Source organism: Eretmochelys imbricata, chromosome 20, assembly GCF_965152235.1.
Source record: "Eretmochelys imbricata isolate rEreImb1 chromosome 20, rEreImb1.hap1, whole genome shotgun sequence".
Lineage (NCBI taxonomy): Eukaryota > Metazoa > Chordata > Testudines > Cheloniidae > Eretmochelys > Eretmochelys imbricata.
The window spans coordinates 18,511,650-18,521,577 of NC_135591.1; the positions used below are offsets into that span (position 1 = coordinate 18,511,650).

The following is a 9,928-nucleotide window of genomic DNA, read 5'->3' on the forward strand; positions in this document are numbered from 1 at the left end:
GGTAGGAGTTTGGGGTGGTGAAGCAGGGGACAGACTTGTTCTGTGTCTGTACAGCACGTAGCAAAACAGGATCCTCCTCCAGGACTGGGGTTTAACCTAGAACAACAGGACTTGCTTCTGTACTTCAAGTGGGCTGGGGTGGTTTGTGGCACATTGGGGGGCTTGGGTTTGATCCCCATTGATAACTGAGGTAGCTGATTAATTATGAGTCTGGGTGATCTCTAGTGAAGCTCTTGAAGGAGGGAGTTAGTCGGGGCTGGGAAGTCCCCGTGGAGGTCCCTTTTTCCTACCACACGTTGGAAAGCACAGACAGCCTGTGGCTGCCTCTAGCAGAAAGACATGCTCCTGCAGGGAGGCAAAGCCGGGAGGGGGTGGGGGGGGGTGGGGAAGGGGGCGTGGCTTCTTGCAGGGTAGCCCCACCCAGTCAAGCGAGAGAAAAGTGTAAGGACTCAGAGGCCAGTTGAGTAATTGTGTGGTTTCCTCTACGGGGCTGTGGGCGTCACAGGCTCGGATACATAACCCAGGCCACAGAGGGGATGATCAGTCCTCTTCTTGCTAGGGACGGCGTCAAGTCGGCTTCTGGCTCTGCCGTCAAGTCCATAAGCATCTCCCGAGCTCTGCTGTGGACCTTCCCCCGCTCCGCCGAGAGCGATCATGGGCGATGGGGTGGTGTATCCTTCTTCTGTCTTCGTGGTGGACGGCCAGCAGCACGGGGTCCCCTTTGTCCCGCCCATAAGGAGGAAGCGGCGGGTCTGCTGGCACAGCCAGGGCTTCCTGGCCTCTCTGGTCATCCTAGCCCTGGCCGGGGTGGCCACGGAAGGCTATTTCCTGATCCGCTTCCAGAAAGAGCTGGAGAAGACAACGTCCCAGGTTGGGGTGAGTGACCGAGAAAGGGGAGCGGGAGACGAGAGTCTTGCATCACGCATGGGCAGTGATGGGGCGGGGGGGGGGAATGCACGAGGGGATGGGGCAGTGTGCATTGGCAGGGGGCTCTGCGTGTGTATGTGTGTACACAGTAACAGGGAAATGAGCTGGTGTGGACTTGGAGGTGGGGGTGTAGTGACACAGTGTCTGGGCAGTGCTGTGTGCTGGGATCGGGCTGTGTGTGTGTGTTGCAATGTGAAAATGAGCTGACTGTGCAAGTGTGTTGGGAAGGATCTGTGTGTGTGTACGCATGTGTGCACTAATTTGCAAAGGCACTGGTGTGAGCGTGTGTGTGTGTTAGGATAAAGCTAGGCATTTGCTGGGACAGGGATCTGGGTGTGTGTTTGTGTACTCGGGTGGAGTCTGGGCAGCATCTGTGTGTTAAAATGGGGCCGTGTGTAAGAGCGTTTGGATTGAACTGTGTGTGCAGCAGAATGGGACAGTGTATATGAGGATGGAGTTGTGTGTTTGCTGGGACAGGGCTGTGCGCGCTGTGTTGGGACTGTGATTTTGAATGGACTCATGTCTGCTAGTAGGGACAGCGCAGGTTTGTGTTAGCAGAGAGTCGTGCATGTGTTGACATCGGTTTGTGTGTCTGTGTGCCGTGATGGGGCTGTGTGCAGTAGTATGGGACAGTGTGTTTGTGTTAACCTGGCGTGTGTGTTGAATCAGGACTGGCATGTGCACACCTGCTTGTGTAGAACATTCTGCGTGTGTGTGTGTGCTGGGAATGGGCAGTGTAGCTTTGCTAGGGTGAGTCCGGGTGTGTCTGTGTGCTTCGACAGGGCGCTGTGTGGATCTGAGTCTGTGTGTGTGTGAGTGTGTGGATTTGTGTGTATAAATGGGGTTGGAGCTCTGTGTGTGTGTGTGAAGTTGGGGTGGCACTCATGTATTACACTGTGTGTATGGATTTGTGTGTGTGTGTGTGGATTTGTGTGTATAAATAGGGTTGGAGCTGTGTGTGTGTGTGTGTGTGGATTTGTGTGTATAAATAGGGTTGGAGCTGTGTGTGTGTAGACTATCAGGGTTGGCAGGGACCTCAGGAGATCATCTAATCCAACTCCCTGCTCAAAGCAGGACCAATCCCCAATTTTTTTGCCCCAGATCCCTAAATGGCCCCCTCAAGGATTGAACTCACAACCCTGGGTTTAGCAGGCCAATGCTCAAACCACTGAGCTATATTACTGTGTGTGTGTGTGTGTGTGTGTGTGTGTGTGTGTGTGTGTGTGTGTGTAAAAAAACGAGGTTGGAGCTGTGGGTGTGTGTATGGATTTGTGTGTATAAATGGGGTTGTTGCTGTGTGTGTAAGTTGGGGTGGCACTCGTGTATTACTCTGTGTGTGTGTGTGCACACCTCATAACATGAGACACATTTCAAGCCACGTTGTGCTTGTGGGTGCCCAGGCCAGCTGGTTGCAAACATTCCTTTGGAATCTCAAACTGCTCAGGCCCAGGTCCTGCTGCTGCCCCTCCTGGCGGGGTCTGTACAGCGGGAAAATCCAGGGGCTGTGTCCAAGCCCCCTCCTTCCTCCCACCCCAACAACCAACTCCCTCCACCAACGAGCCCCAAGACCCCCTGCAGAAATCTGCATTGGCCATGGGGATCACAGGGGCAGGCAGGGGAGCAGCTCGGGAAGGGGCTGTTCCTTTGGGAGTCTGAATTGCCTGTGCCCTGGTGGGTTTGCCTTTACCTCCCCTACTAGCCTGGGCTACCAGGGGAGCGGAGCCCAGCATGAGCTGGTCTGGCTCGAGCTGCCCTCACAAACAGTGTTAGAACCTGGGTCAGCTACAGGTGCTTGTAAACTGCATCCAAACACGTGTTTCAAGCTGGGTTCAAGTTCAAGCACAGAGCCAGGACTCCTGGTTCTGGGACTGGAGTGGGTTCGAGCGAGGGGGTTGGGGTGAGTAATAGGACTCCTGGGTTCTATCCCCAACTCTGGGCCAAACTTTCAAAAGTGACTTCAAAATTTTCAGGTGCCCAGCAGCCTTTAAGGCCAGCAGGGATCATTAGATGATCTAGTCGGACCTCCTATAGATCACAGGCCATTAAATTTCAGCCCGATATCCCTCTATTAACCCCAAAGATCTTAGGTATGCTGCAGCATTTCAGTCCTCAATTTCATATATGCCAAGGCTCAGACCCTCAAAGGCACTGGAGTTTGGTATCTAAATATCTTTGAAGGTCTAGGCCCCAGCCCCTGTAACTCTAGGTGAGCCCCAGGTTCTCAGCACCCCACAGAATCAGGCTCGAGACTTCTCCAGCTGGGCAGCCAACATTACTGGCAGAATCACGAAAGTGTGTCTGCATACCCCACGTAGCCATGTGTCTGATCCTGCCCGGTGCTGAGCCAATCACAGATCCAGTGGGAGGAAGGCAGGTTGAGCTGGTTGGAAAATGGGGGTGGGTCCACGGAAAATGTCAACCGTTTATTTGAAAAAACGAACCCTGGAAATTTTTCAGCCAAAAGCCCAAAACTGTTTGGCCAAAAGTGTTCAGGGTTTGGGAGTTGGGGTTTTTGTGTGTGTGTGTCTCCTTTCTAACAGGCTTGTATTTTGTATCCTAGGAGGAAGCAGGGGCCATCTCCGAGAAGTCCATTCAAGGTAAATCTCTTCCCCCTTTTGTGAACCCTCAGCTGCCAGCCTGCCGAAACACAGACCAGATTTTAAGAGCGTGGCTCTCCCAACGAGGGACAGATTTTTTCCAGAAGTGCTCCACTAAATCACACACGTCTACACTGCGATTAAACACCTGCAGGGGGCCTGTGTCAGCTGAGCCCGGCCCACGGGGCTAGGGCTGCAGAGCTGTTTCATTGCGGTGTAGACGTTTGGGCTCGGGCTGGACCCTGGGCTCTGGGACATTCCCCTCTTGCCAGGTCTCAGAGTCCGGGCTCCAGTCTGAGCCCAGATGTCTCCATGGCTATTTTTAGCCCTGTAGCACAAGCCCCGTGAATGGGCCCAGGCTCTGAGACGCGCTGCTGTGGAAACACACCAAAGGGACCTAAGTCAAGGCCAGATATTCAGAGGCACCCGGGGTGCTGCACGCTGGAAAAGTCATTTGTCGGTGCCTAAATGGGAACTGAGCTCTTGTAAATCAGAGCAGCCCCACTGAGTTTGCACCAGCTGAGGGCTTTGGCCGGGAGAATGAACCAACCTAACGCCGCTGCGATCTCCCAGTGCCTGACTGTGATCTCCCTTACACCGCTGGGACTTCGCCAGCGGCAGAGCGGGGAGAGGAGAATTCCTGCCTCGCGGTTGGACCCGCTGAAATAAAAACATTCACCCATTTATTCCCAAGCAGACGTGGTGGGCCAGATCCTCAGCTGGTGTAAATCAGTATGGCCCCTGTTGACTCCGGTGGAGCAATGCTCGTTTCCACCAGCCAGGGATCTGGTCCAATTGACTTCAATGGAACGACATCTGTTTACCCCAATTGGGAATCTGGCCCTATTGGTTCCAATAGAGCTTTGCTGATTTACACCAGCTTGGGATCTGGCCCTGTTTACACCAGTCGGGGATCTGGCTCTAAATTCATTGGTTCATTGATTTGCAATGAACAGTCCCACCGACCCTACCCAGAAGTGAGTTTCCACAAAGCCTAGTGTGACTCCGACACGGGGTGGGTCTAATCTCTGTTAACGAAGCCCCCTTGTCTCCACACCCCACCCCATTTCCTCTGGTTAACATCTCTGCATCAGACCTTCCACGCTAGGGACAGAGATGTGTGCGAGCACAAAGAATTGCAAAGGGTTATTTGTAATGGGTTGGTCAACCAAGGTTTATTCATAGCCTCAGAGACTCTCAGGTTGGGGCCCGTCCGTGGTTTATATATACAGCCCTTGTTGGCAGCAGGGGGAGGAAAGGAAACTTCTCCTGCGGTGTGACTCTGATGTAATGGATCGGAGCGAGCACTGGGCTACAGTTCTCCATCCCTGGGAGCTTTTTATTCCAGATGGGCTGTTTTTCTAACACACCTGCCCTAGTTCCAACGGGAACTAATCCAGGGAAATCCTATGGCCTGTGTTATACCGGAGGTCAGACTAGATAATCCAAATGGTCCCTTCTGGCCTCGGAATCAATGATGCTGGAGTGAGGATCCGGGGTACCATTCTGCTCTGGGAGCGTTTTGCGATGGTGTTAATGGCTGCAGGTATTTGGAGGCTGTGCAGCCTAGCGGACAGAGCCTTCAACTGGGAGACCTGGGTTCTATCCCCACCTATGCCACCAGCCTGCTGGGTGATCTTGGGCAAGTCACTACCCCTCTTTGTGCCTCAGTTTCCCCTTCTCTATAATGGGAACAATGATACTGAGCTGCTTTGTAAAGGGCTGTGCCGTCCACTGATGAAAAGTGGTATATAAGTGAGTTAGGGATAATGATGATATTGACTTGGCAGTGGCACTGTCTTTAATCTGTTGTTGTGTTGATTATGTTGGTCAAGAGCACAGTAACAAGGTGGTTAGTGCGTATGAGCACCGCTGCCCTCTGCTGGATGGTACCAGAACTGCTTATCTATGTTTCATAGTCCCGACACTGTGAACAGAGATTCTCCTTCAGCTCTTTTTGGAACAGAAATTATGGGTCCTGTCCCTGCTGTTGCTGTCAGGTTCTGAGCATCTCTGTTGTGCAGCAAAGCAGGACAGGATGAGGTGGATTTGATTTGGGATAATGGGTGGGGGCTGGGGATATTGCTAAGCCAGGGTGGTGGATTTTTATTACAGTAGCGCATACAGTAGTCATGGCCCAGGATCCCAAGTGCTAGGCGCTGTACAATTTAAACACAGAACAAAAAGACAGTTCCTGCCCCAGTGAGCTAACTGCTTTTAGTGGACCAGATCCTCAGCTGGTGCAAATTAGCAGCGCTTCACTGAAGTCAAAGGCATTCCCTTGCTTTGCACCATCTGAGGTTCTGGCCTAGGAAGTTGAATAGTGGCCGGGGGAAAGGTTTGGATGGCTCCGCAGACAATGGCATAAATATTGTACCGGTTTGCCCAGCTTCGCAGCCGTGCTCCACAAAAGAACCACATGGGACGTGCAGGCCCAGGCCCTGCTCCTGCAAAAACGCTTCCCCCTCACAGAAAATCTCCTTTGAGCTGCTAGGGGGATGGGGGCTCTGACACATGGCTAAGCAGTTCCAAATCCATCCAGCAGAGGACAGTGGGGCCCAGAGGTGCTAGGCGGTTCACTGCGATACAACGCGACGCAGCATGTTTGCCTAGCGCATCCGCCCCCGCAACTGCTTTCCGGGGGGGAGGCTTTTCTGAGCTAGGTGCAGTGAAGCGGGCGGGGGGGGCCCGCGGTGTGTGTGGAAACGAGACAGAAAGGAAACAGAGAGAGAAATTAAATAGCAGTCCCGATGAAAGTGCAGGCTAGACCCAGCGCGGGGGAGAGTGGAAGGAAGTGGTGACGGGGGGGGGGGGTGCAAGGGCGGGTGAATGGAACGGGGGTGTAATGGAGTGAGTGGTGGGGGGGACGTGATGAGGTTGCAATGGAACAAGGCAGATGGGGGGGAAGATGAATGTGACATTACTAGGGGGGTTGGGGGGGACGCAGGGTACCATTGCTTTACATTGGAGGGTGAGCCCCAGTTCTGATCCGGGGTGCTGCTCTGCCTGGCTCCATTTGCAAAGTTCCGACCCGGAGCTGGGTTCCGATCCAGGCCCATCTCCAGAACTCAGCCCCGGGCAGCTCTTCCCCAGCCCACGCTGGCCCTGGGAACAGAGGACTCGGAGTTGGGCTGATCTCACAGCTGGGCCTTTGTTTGTTTGTTTCATTTGCAGACAGGAAACTTCACGCTGAGAAGCCAGCAGCTCATGTCTTAGGTAGGTTGAAGTCCTGCATAAGTCCTGCATAGTCTGCTGCCTCTGTTGTGAGGGGCGTCTAGTCTAGTGATTCGAGCAGGGGGCAATGGAGTTAGGGTTCCTGGGTTCTATTCCCAGCTCTGGAAAGGATGTGGGGTCCAGTGATTAGAGAAGGGGGGATGGGGCCAGGACTCCTGGGTTCTGTTCCTAGTTGTGGGAGGGGAGTCAGGTCCGGTGATTAGAACAGTGGGGGATGGGGCCGGGACTCCAGGGTTCTCTTCCCAGAACAGGGGAGATGGGGGCCAGGACTTCTGGGTTCTCTCCCTAGCTCTAAGAGGGATGTGGGATCCAGTGATTAGAGTCGGGGGGGATGGGGCCAGGACACCAGGGTTCTGTTCCTAGCTCTGGTAGGGACGTGGGGTCCAGTGATCAGAACAGGGGAGATGGGGGCCAGGACTTCTGGGTTCTCTCCCTAGCTCTAGGAGGGATGTGGGGTCCAGTGATTAGAGCGGGGGGGGGGGGGGATGGGGCCAGGACTCCGGGGTTCTCTTCCCAGTTATGCCTCCTTCTGGGCTGAGACCCAGGGCGGGAGCTGAGGCCTGACATGTTGTGGGCATTGTGTTCCCCAGGTGCAGCCTTCACCACCTCTGGGAACGGCTCTCTGCAGTGGGAACACAGTAAGGACTGGGCTTTCCTGCATGATGTGGGTTACCAGGGGGGCTCCCTGGTCTGCATCAAGCCTGGCTTCTATTACATCTACTCCAAGATCCATCTCATGGCACAGAGTTGCTCTCAGCAGGGCCAGAATTCTGTCATCTATCATGGCATCTATAAGAAGACCCCCAGGTATGTCGAGGAGATGAAACTTATGGAGAACCTGATCCTTTACTGCGATGGGAAGGACAGCGAGTTCTGGCGGCAAAACAGCTTCCTTGGAGGAATCTTCCACCTGGAAGAGGAGGAGCAGATTTACGTCAAGGTGTCGCAGAGACAGGTGCTACAGATCAGAGATGGCACCAGGTCTTATTTTGGCACCTTCATGATCTGAGCAGGCCCTTCCCGGAGCCACAACTGATGGCTTTTGGATTGAGGCCTTGTGCTTTTTAATCCACCACTGATGTGGTTTTCCTACGTCACTCTGACCCAGCACCCCCTAAAATATTGTTGCACCTTGCCAGTCTAATATGCTCCCCAGGCTGGATCCAGCTCATCATGTTAACTTCCGAGGCTGGTCACAGAGCTCGGAAGAGGAAGGGTGGGCTTCCAGTTGAGGCGTTGTACTAGGGATCAGGACACTGGGAGCCAAGTCCTCGCTCTGCTACTGACTTGCTGTGCGACCTCAGTCCAGACACTTTTTCTCTGTATGGCTTGCTTTCCCCGTCTGAGCATAAACATGCCACCTCACGAGGGTATCCCGAAGCTTAAGCTGCATGGAGTGCTTTGGACAGAAGATACTCTGATAGGCAGTGGTTAGGTCCGCGGGAGGTCACTGAACTGGGAGTCAGGACTCCTGGGTTCTATCCCCAGCTATGCTACCCACCTGTTGTGAAACCACGAGCAAGTCATCTTGCCTCTCTGTGCCTCCATTTCCCTAGCTGCAAAACAGGGACGATGGTTCTCCCTTTCCCTTGTGTTATAGGTCATACTGCTGTCCCCCGACTAGCTGGCCACTGTCCCTCTGTCAGGTCCAGCGGGTTTTCGAATAGCTTTGAAAGCCAAGATGAGCTTTGAAAGTGGAGAGGCAAAGAAACTGGCTACCACAAGGGACATTTCGCCTCAAGGTCGCCAAGGCCGGCCGACCCTCAGCTGCTGTATGTCAGTATAACTTCAATCTTTATAACTTTAATCTATAACTTCAAACTCAACTTCAATCATTGCATGCTTGTTTACGCCAGCTGCCAGGGTGTTGGTGGGAGGAAAGTGTATTTAATTGGCTTGCAGTTCTGCTTAGCAACTGATGGTGCTTGATGGGGTCAAATCCTGCAGTTCCCTTTGCTCATGGGGAAGGCCCTGATCCAGATCCGGGCACCTCCCTTTGAAGGTCTGGCCCGAGGAGTCTTCCCCAAGAAGAGCTGCAGAGAGCCATCTCGTCAGCTGGTGCAAATCGGCGTCGCTGCCATGGAGCAATGCCAGCTTACACCTGCTGAGGATTGGGCCCTTACTATTTAGCCCTGTGTCTCCGACCTTGGGAAGAACAGGCCTGGTTCTCCTCTCACTCGCTGCGGTGTTAATCCGGAGGAACTTTGTGGAAGCGACACTGATGTAAGACTTACCCGAGGGGAGAATCCTGCGGAACGGGCCCAGAACTCCGGCCGGGAGACCTGAGCGTCGATCCACTGGAGTCCGTGAGGCGAAGCTGATTTCCGGCCACTGGGGCTGTGACCCGGCTCCCTTCATTCCCTGCTCTGCGCTACGTGCCGTGTGTGTGCCTATTTATTTTACAATGAGTATTCCCTGATATTCAGGGAGCAGCTGTATCTAATGGTTATTTATCCTTTACCCCAGGGCCACTGGGTATGTTTAGGTGGGAGGGGGGGCAGAATTTGATTTTTATTTTGTTTATAATTTGATGGATGATATTGGTGTTTGTTTTAGCCATTTGTAAAAAAAAAAATATTGATTTAAATGTTCACAGTTGTGCAAAATTACAGGTAGCTTTTCCCCTCCTGTTCTTATTGGTTTCAATTTTCATAGTTGGGGGACACGGGGTGCGGGGGGAGGAGGTAATTATTTGACAAAAGTAGGGGCTGAGATTTCAGCTTCAGTAAAGCTTTATAACTGTTCAGCCACAAATGGTCAAACATCCCGGGTCAAAATATACAAAGTAAATGGCCTGAAATCAAACCCCAAAAAGTTCGGCATTTTTTCTCACTTTGCCCATCTGTACATTTCTATGATGAGCAATGGAAATATTTGTTGTCATTAGTTTGTGGGCATGTACGGTGAAATTGATGTTTACTGACGCAGATAAAAATCGAATCCTTCCAAGCCTTGGATGATGCCTCCCTAGGGGAGACGGGAGGCTGAGGGGCCTGTCTCCCACCGGACCGGCCACACACCCCCTTACCCTTAAAGAGCAGGCCCCCCTGCTACAGACCCCTCTGCCCTTCTTTCTGCTCCCGCGAGGGCAATGTTTGCATGGATCACAAAGTTGCATCGTTCCCTACCTGAGTCCAGAGCACTCTGGGGGCTGCACCGGCGCTGAGAGG

At 53.2% G+C, this 9,928-nt stretch overlaps 1 protein-coding gene across 1 annotated transcript; it reads left to right on the plus strand.

Moving 5' to 3' along the window:
• Positions 1 to 569: 569 nt before the first annotated feature.
• TNFSF14 (TNF superfamily member 14) lies at positions 570 to 9,308 on the plus strand. Its single transcript, XM_077838549.1, has 4 exons — positions 570 to 876; positions 3,488 to 3,524; positions 6,699 to 6,740; positions 7,349 to 9,308. Exons 1-4 carry the CDS (start codon positions 655 to 657, stop codon positions 7,765 to 7,767), a joined length of 720 nt encoding a protein of 239 aa, XP_077694675.1. The 5' UTR covers positions 570 to 654; the 3' UTR covers positions 7,768 to 9,308.
• The last annotated feature ends 620 nt before the right edge of the window (positions 9,309 to 9,928 follow it).